The sequence below is a fragment of the Trichosurus vulpecula genome, chromosome 1 (assembly GCF_011100635.1).
Source record: "Trichosurus vulpecula isolate mTriVul1 chromosome 1, mTriVul1.pri, whole genome shotgun sequence".
Classification (NCBI taxonomy): Eukaryota; Metazoa; Chordata; class Mammalia; order Diprotodontia; family Phalangeridae; genus Trichosurus; species Trichosurus vulpecula.
The window spans coordinates 230951515-230967385 of NC_050573.1; the positions used below are offsets into that span (position 1 = coordinate 230951515).

The 15871-nt window shown below is 36.6% G+C and overlaps 1 protein-coding gene across 4 annotated transcripts in view; it reads right to left on the reverse strand.

Annotated features, from left to right (window-relative positions):
• The window catches only part of PTPRM (protein tyrosine phosphatase receptor type M), a 1028886-nt gene that overhangs the window by 420731 nt on the left and 592284 nt on the right, over positions 1-15871 (reverse strand). For all 4 annotated transcript variants that reach the window (XM_036752813.1, XM_036752827.1, XM_036752817.1 and 1 more), the window contains one exon: positions 1328-1601. In XM_036752813.1, coding sequence (XP_036608708.1) covers positions 1328-1601 — 274 coding nt within the window. The remainder of the gene's footprint in view (positions 1-1327; positions 1602-15871) is intronic.

Sequence of the window (15871 nt, forward strand, 5' to 3'; positions counted from 1 at the left end):
CAACTATGTGCCTACAAAGTATGTACAAAGAAGGAAATTTCAGAGAGAAGGCACTACTAGCAAGTACTAAGGCGGACTTAAAAGGGCCTTATAAAGAGTGACTTGATCTTGGACAGCTAGGTGGCACAGTGAATGGAGCACTAGGCTTACAATCAGGAAGACTTATCTTCCTGAGTTCAAATCTGGCCTCAGACACTTACTAGTTGTGTAACTTTGGACAAGTCACTTAACCTTGTTTGCCTCAGTTTCCTCTTCAGTCAAGTGAGTTAGAGGAAGAAATGACTAACAATTCCAGTATCTTTGCCAAGAAAACCCCAAATAGGGTCATGAAGAGTCAGACATGATTAAAAAACAACCCAACAACAACAAAAGCTGAGTCTCAAATATCTACTCAAAGTAGATACCTGATTAACACTTCCTGAATGAAAGAAACTGAAGCATCATAATGACAATATCCCTTCTCTCAAAGATTAACCTATATATCTTAGTTCACATTTAGTTCGAAGCCATGTAAGAAAACTACTACTTTCTAATAACCATAACTTTATTACCATCTAAGCAATCTGAATGTTGTGAATATGATAAAAATGGCATGGTAGACTATCATCTCCAAGAGCAAATACAAAATGCTCTGTTGGGCATTCAAAGCCCTTCATAAGCCAGCCCCCTTCCTGGCTTTCCAGTCTTTTTATACTTTACTCCCCAACACATACTCTTCAATCCAGGGACACTGGCCTCAAAGCTGTCCCATGATCAACACACTCCACCTCTCAGCTCTGGACCATTTTTCTGACTCTCCTCCATGCCTGGAACACAATCCTTCCTCCATTCAGACTACTGACCTCCCTGGTTTCCTTTAAATCACAACTAAAATCACAGCTTCTACAAGATGCTTTCCCCAACCTCTCTTAATTCCAATGCCTTCCCTCTGTCATTTCCTATTACATATATATATATATGTATATATATATATATATATATGTATATGTATATATGTATGTATGTATATGCATACCGCATAGTATACATACATATATGATACATGTATCACATATGTGAAATGTGTGGCACATATCATATATGCCCCATATACAATATGTGTATATACATACATATGCACACATGCATGCACACATACATATATACATATCTTGCTCTGCATATATCCGTTTGCATGTTTGTCTCCCACATAGCTTGTAAGGTCCTTGAGGACAGGGATTATCCTTTTACCTCTTTTTTACATTCCCAGTGCTTAGACCAGTGTCTGGGACATAGACATAGTAGGGGCTTAATAAATTTTGACTGATTAGCAACAGGTAACACTTACCCCATTAGCTCTACTAGCAGCTTGAAAATAAATTCTGTAGCTTTTGTGGGGGAGAAGAGGAGTGTTCCAGTAGCCATTGTATGTTCTATTGTCACCAATTGTAAAGGGCTGAGCAGCTTGGAGGCTGTTTGCTGGAAACTCGGCAGCAAAATAGTATGGAGAGTTGAGGACTGAAGCATTCTGGAAGTGAATTGGCACGGGGTAGCATTTCAGGATTTCCGTCGTCTTTTTAGTTCTACGAGGGCTTTCTTCTTCAACCACTATTTGGTAAACACTAACAAAGGAGAAGAGAAAAATAAAGGCAGTGAGTTCTCATTTCCTATATCTGTAATACCGAGGGTTTGTTTATTGTTTTTTTAATGACATCTGAGTGATGACTCCATTCCTTACTGCACAGTACACTGGGACATGCAAATCACAGAAAAAGCTGGATAAAGGCACTATAAGTACTGAAATCTGGGAAGTTAGTGGAGAGAAAAATTATATCCATGCATTCCTATAGCATCCTAAAATTTACAACTTGCTTTCCTCACAACAATCCTTTGAGATAAGTAGTGCAAGACTTAATTATCCTGATCATGGAGATGGGGTGAAGTTATAGGGTCCTATCATAATCTCAGGAGGATCAAAATAGCAAATGACCACAAAGATCATTGCTAGTTTAAGTGGTGAGAACAAGTAGGCTGCAGTATTATCCCCAATGACAACAGGTGGCCTGAGGTGTTGCATGACAGACCTTATAAAGGACCTTAGTTACCTTAAAAAAAAAGACTGGTTATGTTGAAAGACTGATGGTGATTGACAGGATTCATATAGGGCTCCAAGGCTTGTAAAGTGCTTTACAAATGTTATCTCATTTAATCCTACAACAACCTTAAAAGGAAGATGCTATTGTGATCCCAATTTATAGATTTAAAAAAACCTGAACCAGATAGAGGTTAAGTGATTTGCCCAGGGTCACAAAGCTAGTAAATGTGTGAGGCCAGACATGAATGTTGGTCTTCCTGACTCCAAGTTTATCTCTCTCTGCTTTAATTTCCTCAATTTAAAAATGAGAGGAATGGAGTGTCTTCCAACTCTCCCTACAAGACCTTTTGAAGGCCACCATCCCATCATACTGATGCACTGCGGAGGACCTATGGAAAAGTTACGGGTAAGAATTACTAGGATACGAGGGCAAGAATGAGTTGTAATGTGTATCAGATATGTTGTAATCCAAAGCAATGAAGAGAATGTCTATCAGTGATATCATGAATCAAACTAAGTGTCAGAGAAAAGTATAGATGAAGAAACAGACTGGGACAAGAGGTTTGTTCAGAGCCCCATTCAAATTTAAGCCTTGTGGATCTTTCCCTCTCTTTCTGCCACTGAAAAAAATACCCAACTAAAAACATGTCCTTTTCTTAAAGAAAATGGAACTTGTATTAAGTATCATCTTTCTTTCTAATGATAAAGAGCTTATTAATATTTACGAAAACAAATTAAATAAATGCTGTTTTCCACATACTTAGATATGAATTTACAGACTCAGTCACCCCAATGTGTCTAACTCGATTCAAATGAGATAATAGAATAAAATTTTAATTTAAAAATAACAATATTAAATATATTATATTCTCCAAAACCATATGCAGTGAAACATGGTATGTGTTAGCAAATCACAAGTCGTAATACTCAGGTACAAGATTTGACAGTGAAGGTATCAGTGAATGTAAAGAGACTGGCTGTCGTGGGTAGCACATGCACTTCATAGGAGCCACACGAGATGAGAAAAGTGCTCTACCAACTTAAGGTGCTACATAAATGAGTTGCTGTTGATTCCATTGCAGTTTCTTCTTGTTTTGTTGTTGTGGGACTAGGGCAGGGCTGATTTCATTGGGACAGGGAAATCCCAGCAACGAATCTCCTTTTATCAAGGCATATCAGCATATGCAACTTAGAGTCTTAAAGAGCCCAGAGAAGTTAAAGGATTTGCTTTGGATGTGCAATAAATGTGTCAGGAGTAGGATATGAACCCAGGTCATTTTTACTTTGTGAGGTGGTTTTCTATCTATTATATCAAGCTAACTTAATTAATGGTCTAATTAACACTGGTATATGACTATCTTTCTAAAAATTTTGTCTTCATTTTAAACTTAAATACAAAACGAGAAAAGAACAAAATAAGAAAATATTTCCATTTATACAGCAGAACACAAGGGAGGATTCAATAAAAAACAATGAAATTCCATTTCACAAAATTCTGCACATTGTTTTCAAAGCTAGCCAGCTTTTCTGTGCTTCCTTCTCGGTTTTCTTTTGTTCTCTGCTGTGCACTTTTTTTTCCTCCCTTCCTCTCCAATCACCACTCCAGAGAAGGCTATAATTAAAAGTGAATATATGTATATATACATACATATCTATAAACATATCTATATACACATATGCATATATACATATGTATCTATAAACATATCTATATACATATATGTATGCACATATATACATATCTATAAACATATACATATCTATAAACATACATATACATATACATATATCTAAGACCATACTATGCATATTCTGTTTGTCGGTCCTTTCTCTGGAGGTAGATAGCATCTTGCTTCATAGGTTCAAGTCTATCCATATTTTTCTAAATCAACCAGTTCATCATTTCTTATATCATAGCAGTATTCTATCACAACGATACACCACAGCTTGTCTAGCCATTCCCCAATCGAAGAGCATCTATCATTTTAGCCAATCTGATACGTATAAGATGATAATTTAAATTTGTTTTAATTTGCATTTCTCTAATCAATAATGATTTAAAGCATTTTCTCATGTGGTTATATATAAACTTTATTTCTTCATCGAAGAACTGCCTGTTCATATCCCTTGACCATTCTTCAACAGGGGTATGAATCGTATTCTTATAAATTTGACAAAGTTCTCCATATATTTGAGAAATGAGATCCCTGAGAAATTATATATGAAAGTCCCTCCCATGGGGCAGCTAGGTGGTGCAGTGAGTAGAGCACTGGAGAGTCAGGAGGATCTAAGTTCAAATCTGGCCTCAGACACTAGATACACTTACTAGCTGTGCGACCTTGGGCAAGTCACTTAACCCCAATTGCCCTGCCTTCCTCCCTGCAAAAAAAGTTCCCCCCCTAAATTTTCTGCTTTCCTTCTAATCTTGGCTACATTGGTTTTATTTGTAAAATTTCAGGACTAAGTTAACAATGTCCTCCCTTACCTCAGTGGCATTTTGATATTTTTATGCCATGAGGAGAACCATGTAGCCTAAGAAAGGTCAACTTTAACAACTAACTTTGTTGTGTCACCATGGTTTATATTGTAAAGCAAATTACTAGCTCAGGTAGCATCCATGGGGTTTATTTTAGGACCATACAAACTAAAAATTCATTCATAAAACATGGTAATGGTTGACAATCCTTTCTCTCCTAAAGTGAAAGTTCATCCTCATGTTTGTCCTTCATTATTGAAGAGGACCGTGACATCAGGGAAATGATGACATGACTTGCAGTTGACTTGGATTTGAGTGAGGAAGGGCTGTGCAAAGTCACCAGCCTCACTTTCTCCTCCAGGGCCACCTGGGTCCAGTGACCAGCCATTTTTTTGGAAATATCAACTTCTACTAACAATTTAACCTAGAACTCATGACTTATGGAGCCCTGGACCTGAGTAGTAGAAAACTGCTCATATTTCAATGAGAACTAAAGCAAGAAATTATCTTTCAGGCCTTGAAGAAGGCATTTAAGATAGTTTCACTGTTGCAGCACTTCCATGGTAAAATCTTATTTCCTACAGAAACTATTTCATCACAGATAGCTATAATGCAAAGGAGGAAGTAAGCTTGAACCTTTTGTTGTTGTTGTTGTTGTATAAATTCCACTTGGTCATAGTGTATGATCTTTGTGAGAGACAGCTATAATCTCCTTCCTAGTATTTTATTTAAAATTTTTGCATTGATATTCATTAAGGATATTTATCTATAGTCTTTCTCTGTTTTTGGCCTCCCTGGTTTAGGTATGAAAACTATATTTGTGTCATAAAGGAAATTGGTAGAACTCCTTTTTTTAACTTTTTATTTTTCAAATAAATTGTTGTTTCAGTTGTATGTGCTTCTTTGTGACTCCATTTGGGACTTTCTTGGCAAAGATACTGGAGTGGATTGTCATTGACTTCTCCAGCCCATTTTACAGATGAGGAACTAAGGCAAACAGGGTCACGTTACTTGCCCAGGCTCACATAGTAGCTAGTAAGTGTCTGAGGCCAGATTTGAACTCAAGAAGATGAGCCTTTTCATTCCAATGCTCACTGCGCAACAATGTTGTTAGCAGCTGTTGTGGGGGTGAAAGACCAACAGCAAAAGCACACAAGGCAGCTAGCACAGGTTCTTTGATCTGCTTTTCAAAGGAAAGCAACTTTAAGGGGTTAACAATCTTACTTTAATTAAACATACATCTATCATTCAATTAGTTCAGGGGGAAAGCCAGCACCCTGAACTTCAGAGAAAACACAAACAGAAATTACAAGCATACATTATGTAATAAACAGAGCAAATAACACAAACCAGTCTATCCATAGCAATACGTAGTTACCAGAAAAGCACCAACATCTGGGTTTTCAAAGCCGGGAAACTGCTTCAACGGCTTGCCCAGAGTCTCGTCACAACACTCTTTCAATGAGTGCTCCCCCAAAAGTCAGACGCTAACCTTCCAGTACATATATGCTGTTCAGTACCCCGAGAGCTTGGGGCTCACCATCCAGGCTGTGGGAAAGTTCCTCCACCAGCAGCACAAGGGTGTGGGAAAGTTTCTCAACTTCTAGCACCATGTCATATATAAATCAATAACTCCTGATTGCTTTAGTGCTGAGAAACACTCCAAAACAAAAATGGGTCCACTTTACCTGCCCCATTCAAACAAAGGCAAAACTCATTAAAGGCACTTGATAGTCTTAGCTTCTGAAAAGAGAAGAACAGCAAAAAAGTCCTGCCCCGATTACCATTACACTAGCTGAAACTATTACTGTTCATGACAGTTAACACCCATAAAAAGAAATTACAAGAGATGGATATGGAATTATCGGTAACTAAGATGGTCCTAGAAAAATGGCAAACTTATCTGGAAGGGCATATCAGAGTCTCACTAATCATACACATTTTGTATACTAAAAGAAGCATGTGCACATCTTATCATCTAGGCATCATGCCCACTTGGTGTTTGCTCTCCTGTGCTTTTTCTTCCAATTCATCTACCAAGGATCAAAAATATACTGGGGGAAGCTTTGCCCTAGAGTATAGGCTTACAGGCAACTGTGTTGTTGGAAGGGTCAAAACACAGATACGTTTGCTTGGATTTTGTGCAATCATGCTAAGAGATTAGGAGGCCAGTTGAGACTGGGTAGTGTCCCCACAATACCAAGAACAATGATTGAAAATATATCATAATGCCCTAATTGTGGGACTTCTGGGGGAAATTTGGATGAAATAATTAATATGCCAACATACCTAGTGGTCATATTTGGCATGCGACCTCATGCCCAGAAGCCCCACTGAAAACTACAGGGTTTGAACCTTGTGGAATGCAAAATATGTGTGGATCTTCTACCATCCAATATTTCAAGGGGCAGTTGAATGGAAAACGCACTCTGGGAGGGCCAAAATTCAGATTACAAAATCTTAAGATCAGTGTCTTAACAAAGAGTTGATGGCATAACTGGGAAGACTGGAGAGAGCTGCTTATAGATGTGGAGACCATACACATGAAGCTATCCTAGGGGCCCCTGAGCTTTGCTGGTGACCTCATATTGAGAGGAGAAAGTGACAGGAAGGTTGCCTTGAGGACTAATAGGAAGGATCTAACAATACTGTGACACAGGACTTAGAACTGAAAGGTGGCACAGGGGATAGAACACCGGGCCCCCAGAGTCAGGAAGATCTTAGTTCAAATATGGCCTCAGACACTCACTAACTGTGAAACCTTGGGCAAGTCACCTAACCATTCTTTATCTCAGATTTCTCAGCTGTAAAATGGGGATGATAATAACACCCACCTCCCAGAGTGGTTGTGATGAACAAATGAGAAAATATTTGTAAGCTATTTAGCACAGTGGCTGGCAAATAGCAGTTCCTATGCGAATGCTAGCTATGATGATGAGGATGAGGATGAAGATGTGGATGAAGATTAAGGTGATGATGATGATGATAATGATGACAGGAGCCCATCAATAAGATATCATGAGAATGGAAAGGGGCTCAATCTTTATTCTCCTGAAATCTCCCACTATAGTTTAAGATCTAGCTAGAGATAACTCTCACCTGAGTATGGATACTTTCTAAAATTAAAAAAAATCAATGAATTAATAAGCATTTATTAAGTACATACTATGTACCAGGCACAGCTGGGCAAAGTGCAATCCATTAATCTAGAAAAGAAAAGCACTAGAAAATAGCAAAAAAAAACCCAAATATGTTCCTTGTATGTCCCCCCTTCCAAAAAAAGAGGAGTAAAGAGAAGGAAAGGATTAGCCCCAGTGTAATGTAAAGAAGGAAGATGCTGACTCATTAGATCTTGAGGCTGCAGATTCAAGATTCCATTTCCTCTGAACTAACCTCTTTAAATAAGCTGAAAAGTAGTGCAACAATTGGGAAAATAAAAGGATGAAAATTTTTAAAATTTTGTATAAACTAGCACTTAATCTTTCAAATTATATATTTATTGTTAAGTACTTCTCAAATACATGTAAAATATTTTAACATTCATTTTTAAAAATTTTGAGTTCCAAATTCTCTCTCCTTTATCACTGTCTTGATCAAAGTAGATAAATCATTCACAGTTGGTCATTCTTACAACATTGTGATTACTGTGTACAATGTTTTCCTGGTTCTGCTCACTTCAGTTTGCATGAGTTCATATAAGTCTTCCCAGGTTTTCCTGAAACCATCCTGCTCATCATTTCTTATAGCATAATAGTATTCTATCACAATCATAAACCACAACTTACTCAGCCATTCCCCAATTGATGAACATCCTTTCAAAATATTTTTGTACAAATAGGTCCATTTTTCCTTTCCTTTTATCTCTTTGAGATACAGATAGTAGTATTACTAGGTCAAAGGTTTTACACAGTTTTATAACTCTTTGGGCATTTTCCAAATTGTTCTCCAAGTTCACAACTCGAAAAATACTTCATTAGTGTCCCTATTTTTCCATATCCCCTCAAGAATTTGTCATTTTTCTTGTCTGTCACATTACCCAATCTGTAAGGTGTGAGGTGGTACCTCAGTTGTTTTAAACTGCATTTCACAAATGAATGGTGATTTAGAGCATTTTTCCATGTGATTATTAAGAGCTTTGCTTTTTTTGTTTTTCTGAAAACTGTCCATTCATGTCCTTTGACCATTTATCAACTGAAGAATCGTTCTTATTTATATAATTTGGATCAATTGTCTTATATATATTTTGGCTGCATTAATTTTTTTTTGTACAAAAGTTTGCTTGTTTTTTTCTAATTTCATGTAACCAAAACTATCTATTTTGTTTCCTATAATCTTCTCTTTCTCTTGTTTGGTCATTAACTCTTCCCTTATCCATAAATCTGACAGGTATATTTTTCAATGCTCCACTAATTTATTTATGGTTTTATCCTTTATGTCTAAATCATTTATCCACTTTGACCTTAACTTGGTATATGGTGTAAGATGTTGGTCTGGGGCTAGTTTCTGCCAAACTACTTTACAGTTTTCCTAGCAACTTTTGTCAAATAGTGAGCTCTTACCCTAAAAGTTTCAATGTTCGGGATTATTAATCATTAGGTTACTATGGTTATTTACAACTATTTATTATGCACCTAATCTATTCTACTGATCAATGACTCTATTTCTTAGCCAGTACCAGATTGCTTTGATGATTACCACTTTGTAATATAGTTTGAAATATGGTACTGTTTCTTTACTTTCCTTAACAATTTTTTTCATAGATTCCTTTGATATTCTTGATCTTTTGTTCTTCTAAATGAATTTTGTTACTCATTTTTATAGCTCTAAATTTATTTCTTAGTTTGAGTTATATGACATTAAATAAGTAAATTAAGTAGGTAGAGTTGTTATTTTTATTATATTGGCATGGTCTACTCATGAGCAATGAATATTTCTCCAGTTGCTTAGATCTTTCTTCATTTGTAATTGTCCCTGGGTTTGTCTTTGCAGGTAGACTCCCAAGTATTTTGTATTGTCTGTAGTTATTTTAAATGGAATGTCTCTGTCGTTGGTAATATATAGAAATGCTAATGATTTATGTGAGTTTATTTTATATTCTGCAACTTTACTGAAGTAAATTGTTTCATCTGTTTTTTTAATTGATTCTCTGGGGTCCTCTAAGTATGCCTTTATATCATCTGCAAAGACAGATAGTTTTGCTCCCTCAGTGCCTATTTTTGTTCCTTCAATTTCTTTTTCTTGTGTTATTGCTATAGCTAGTATTTCTAGCACAATATTGAATAATAATGGTGATAATGGGCATCTTTATTTAACCCCTGATCTTACTGGGAAGACTTCTAGCTTATCCCTATTACAGATAATGCTTGCTGATGATTTTAGATGGATACCATTTTTCATTTTGAGAAAAGGCTCCATTGATCCCTATGCTTTCTAGTGTTTTTAAACAGGAATGGGTGTTATGTCAAAGGCTTTTTCTGCATGTATTGATATAATGTTGTGATTTTCACTGTTTTTGAATTAGCTAATTATGCTAATGGTTTTCCTAATATTGAACCAGCCCTGCATTCCAGGTATAAATTCCACTTGGTCATAGTGTATGATCTTTGTGAGAGACAGCTGTAATATCCTTCCTAGTATTTTATTTAAAATTTTTGCATTGATATTCATTAAGGATGTTTATCTATAGTTTTTCTCTGTTTTTGACCTCCCTGGTTTAGGGATGAAAACTATATTTGTGTCATAAAGGAAATTGGTAGAACTCCTTTTTTAACTTTTTATTTTTCAAATAGCTTATATAGTATTGGGATTAATCATTCTTTAAATGTTTGGTTGAATTCACTTGTAAATCCATCTCGTTCTGGGGATTTTTTTCTTAGAGAGTTCATTTATGGCTTGTTCAATTACTTTTTCTAAGATAGTGTTACTTAAATTCTATTTCCTCTTATGTTAATTTGTTTCACAATGCTAGCTCTGGTATCTACTATCTGTGTCACCTGAAGCAAGCCGTATCACCTCTTTAGGCTAACTGGTTCATCTGTAAAATGAGAGCTTTGGATAATATGAATTCTAAACTTCCTTCTAGCTCTAAATTCTATTATCTTATGACCTGTATCATATTGGGCAAATTCTTGAGCTTTCTACCTTTAATTTCCTCATTTATAAAATAGAAGAGTGGGAATTAATTGATCCCCCCCCCCGCCCCACCTCACAACCCTGTTGTTTCTACCTCCAAAATACCTCACATTCACCCACCTTGTCTTCAGTCACAAAGCTAGCACTCTAGTTCAGGCCCTCATCATCTTTTACCTGGACTAACACATTAGCCTTCTAATCTATTTGCCTGCCTAAAGGTTCTCCCTACTTCAATCCATCCTCAGTGGAGCTGTCAAAGTGATTTTCTAAGGCACGGGTATAACCATATCACTCTACTCAATAAACTCCAGTGGCTTAAAACTGCATTAAGACTTTCAGGATGGGCCATATATAAACACCTCTGGTATTTAAAGTCCTTTACAACCTGAAACCAACTACCTTTCAAGCTTTCTCACACATTATACTCCCTCTAGCACCCTAGTGGCATTCTTATTGTTCCTCATACAATAATTCCATTTCCATTTGCACTCGCCATATTCCATGCCTAAAATGCACAAGAAGTCTTCCTGATTATCCACAACTACCAGTACCCTCACCAACAATTATATACCTATTATGCCTATATATCTATAACTATATACCTATACATGTAAATGTTGCCTCTCCCCAACATAATGTAAGTTCTCTGATGGCAGAGGCTCTTTTCCTTTGTAACAACAATGTTGCTTGCAGCTACTGTGGAGGTGTAAGATCAACAACACCAGCACACAGAAGGGCTGCTAGCACAGGTTCTTTGATCTGCTTTTCTAAGGAAAGCAACTTAAAGGGGTTTACAATCTCACTTTAATCAAACATACATATATCATTTACTTAATTCAGGGGGAAAAGCCAGTACCCTGAACTTCAGAGCAAATACAAACAGAAATTATAAACAGAGAAAATATAAATAGAGCAAATAGCACAAATCAACAGATAGGCTTCTAGCTGTCTGACCAAAGATATACATACATAGTTACCAGAGAGAGAAGCACCAACATCTGGGTTTTCAAAGCCAGAGGGCTCCTTAATGGCTACCCAGAGTCTCCACACCAACACTCTTCCAATGAGTGAGCCCCAAACAAAATGCTGACCTCAGAGTATATACACACTTCCTCAGGGTCAGAGTGCTTCACATCTCTCAAGGGTTTCCACACCTGTTGAGGGCTTCACACCTCCTGAGGGTTTCACACCTCTTGAGGCTTTCACACCTTTTGTGACTTAATTAGCAAAAGGGTATGGGCCTTCCTACAATCAAAGGCACTTGATTGCCTTAGTGCTGAGAAGCACTCCAAAACAAAAGACAACAAAAGTGCCGTTTTGCTTGCCATTTTACCCTTTTATTTCCATATTCCCAGTGTCTAGTACAGTGCCTAGCTGCTGCAGCAACAAATCCTTTAATGAAAGGATTTGTTCTGTGAAGTTTGGATTCACTCAAAGGGCTGCACTTGAGGACCTAGAGAGCCACATATGGCCTTGAGGCTGCAGGTTGCCCAACCTTGGTAAGCACAAAGAAGGTGCTTCAATAAATGATTTTTGATTAACGGATTGATTTAAGGTGACTTTCTATTTTTAAATCCTTTGATCTTATGATGAAGAGGACAGGCATATATTGAATCATGAAAGGATCTGTGTGAGAGTGTGAGTTTTTGAATTTGCCACAGATAATCAAAAGTCTAGATATTTTAGAAATAGAAGTAGAAAAAAACAAACAAAAAACAAAAAATATGACTGCTTGGTGCTGTTTCAAAGACAAAATTATAACTAGGACAACTTGGAATTTCTTGTTAAATGAAGAAAAAAACACAAGCAATATTATTTCAATCAAGTGGATACTTGTGAAAATAAAAACTCCCTTATTTTCTAAAGAGCAATAATTTTAAGAATTCATATATATTTTAGGGATAAAATTATCCTTTAAATCTGCCTTTGTCCCAGCAAGCTGATATTAGTTCTGCTACATACACTACTCCATGTATATTACATTTCAAATGGCTCCCATCTATTCATCTTCAGATACATTAAAGAGAGAACTAAGTTGACTGGAGCAATTTCAAACCCAAAATGTCTTTTCATCCTTGCTCCACAAGACAAATTAGATTTGCAAGCATCCAGACCTCAAATCTATTTGCTCTTTAATAATTTAAGCACTGAAAGGTCAAGCAGCTCTTTTCTGTTCCCCTTTATCAAAGTCCAAGTGCTAATGAAAAATAGCTAAATCCTATCTGCCGCCCAATTGCCACACACTGCTGTCGCCTTAATGTAAATTAACACATTATTAGCACTTAGGTCAATGGTAACCTGACAGAACTTTATGACTGATGTGTTTTTCATTTATAAAAATGAGATCATCTCACTAATTAATTTCATGAAACCTTTCCAACTGCAATTATAACCTCAAACCCTGCTTCCAAAATCTCATCATTCGAATGTCTTTTCTTTAAAGACAATAAAACAGCAAATTTTTCAGTACTGAAAACTGAACAGGAGTGTCTTACTTAGTGAGCTGAGCAAGTCCTGAATTAAAATTCGATTATTCTTCTAATGTATTACTCATAGTTCCTTTGTTTAAAGTTGTACTCTTCCTTTTCCATCACTATTTCAGTATTTCAACTAATATAAAATCTTCCTACAGCACCTGCAATATTAAAATACAATCCACACTGAGGACGAATCTGCCAGAAATAGGACATAACTACAACAGAACTTTCTTGTGGAATGAAATTTAATTTAAAGTTTAATTTATGCTAGGCTTTCCTGCAACAAAACTCTAAGGCCTTTACAAGAAAAATAGGAAATCTGCATTTATATAGAATGGCATATGAAGTAAAGCCTGGGAAAGAACATCTGAAAATCTTTCATATGATTTCTGAAAGTTGGGAGTTCAAATATGTGATAAAGTGTTCAGTTCTTCCTAACTCTGAGATGAAACTTGCTATCGGTTTGTTTTATTTTTAATGTCCCTGAGAGGCACTTGCTCTGGAGTTAGAGGTCTTGGGTTCAGATCTCATCTCCCACACTTATCTCCTACTTGGTCTCATGTAAGTGCCTTTATGTTCTTGATCCTCAGGTTCCTCAATGTAAAACTGAGAGGATTCTAGTTGATCTTATCCAAGTTCTCTTTTAGGTATCAACTATATTATGTGATCTACTCATTCATCTATACGTGAAATTCTTAATTTTAACTCATGTGGTAGCCTGATTCCAACCCATTTTGGAGTATTATTGATGAAAATTTCAAAGATTTAACAATGTTTTCAAGTCCAGAGCTCCTAGTTGTGACTTCTACCTTGATTTAAGTTTTTGGTGTGATGCAGAGATTCCATGTTAAGGAAGAGAAAAAGAAGACATAAGACATAGTAATACTAATTTGTTAAAATCTCTTTGCCGGATTGAAAATCTAAATAAATCTCAAACCATGAAAGATGGATTCATAATGAAGACAGCTTGATACCAAGTTGTTACACTTTAAGCAATAAAATACACTTCATTTTATCTGCTGTTTTATCCTATCACTCAGAGATACCATTTATACGAGTCTTTTCAAGATTCTTTACTGAGATTACACTCCATTGTTCAAAATGGCCTAATAAAATCACAACAAATTTAAACTCAGTGAAGTTCCATGGAATGAAAGCTTTCGAACTGACACTAGCTCAAAGACAGCTCTAATGGGAAGATTCGATGTCTCTGTCACCCTCCAGAATATTCACAGTGAACAGCCCTAAGACACTTTCATGTGATTCTCAGCACCCAATGCAGCTGACCTAACCCAGTCTTGTTCATAAAATGACATTATGAAAACTGGGACAATGGGCAATGGGTAACATATACTGCATATCATAAATAGATCTAGGGAATTAAATACTTTGTTTTAGAAACTTTCATTTCTTTTTGTCCTGGTCTGATCAAGATATGATCAGTCGTAAATTACTTTGGAATATTTGTTGGGCACTATAAATGCATTTTGTGTTCTCTCAACCATAACTCATTGCAAGGAACTTGCTTGGCATCAATAAGTCACTACTGCTCTTTGTGTGTGTGTGTGCGCGCACGCGTACTCATGTGCATGTGCATGCAGCTCAATACCCTGCTGCTCTGCTATTTTGTGATAAAATCTGGTATAATAAAATATTAATTACAGCTGAAAGGTTGGGTGAGAAATATGAACTCAATTACAGTCCCATATTGTGAACAAAGGGCAGGGTGAAAAAAATCCTTTAGTTATGGAGGTTTGGGATAATAAAAGAACAACCAGAACATTAGACTCAGGCTGGGAGCTCCCTAAAAGGCCACCTGTTATTAATCTTCGCAACGGGCACAGAATTTCAAGGAAATTAGTATTCGATGGCACATCTTTTGGGTGAATTTTACTCTTAACTAGTTGAAAGGCTTTCTTCTCCCCCCCCACTATGATTTTTAATTTTCTCCCAGAAGTTACCATAATTTAATCATCACAATTACATAACACAAATACATGGGCACTGAAAATTATAATTAAAGGTCAGATACTATAATTACAGTGTGCTCTCTAAAATAGTTCCCAGTCAATTAGCAAAAATAGGAATATCATACCCAAGCTACACAGAATGTCTTTAGTATGTTTGGGCTATAGTCATCTCTGAACCATAACATTTCTTTCTCCCCCCACCCCCTAAGTAGGCTACTGACTGTCCCAGGAAGGCTCCAAAGATTCCCATTAATGGGAGATGGAATGGATTGTTAGTCCCTTCAGCCCAATGGAAATGAAGTACATTTCTCACTCCATTACTGTAACACCGGGTAGGCTGCATGGAAGAGCCAGTCCTAGGGTAGTAAGTCAAAGTTATGTCCTAGTATCCTAAGTTTGGAGAGACCGGTGTTGGGGCGATGACCAGAGCAAGCTTTTAGAGAGACAGAGGAGAGGCACATTCTCCTTTAAGAGGCTGGAAATCTATATACATACACATATGTGTCATATAGTATGTACTAAATACACAGAAAGCTCCTAAACTGCTACTGTCAACAAGGCAAAGTGAATTCCAGTTTGCCTAGTGGGTTAGTTATTTATTGACATTTTTATTATGCTCTCTTCTCTAATCCTTCTTCCATACAATAGGCAAAATATCCTACCTATACATAACCTACCTATAAAGAACTGACCTAACATATGCCTACAGTATACATGTCACGTTGTTGCTCTTCAAACACAT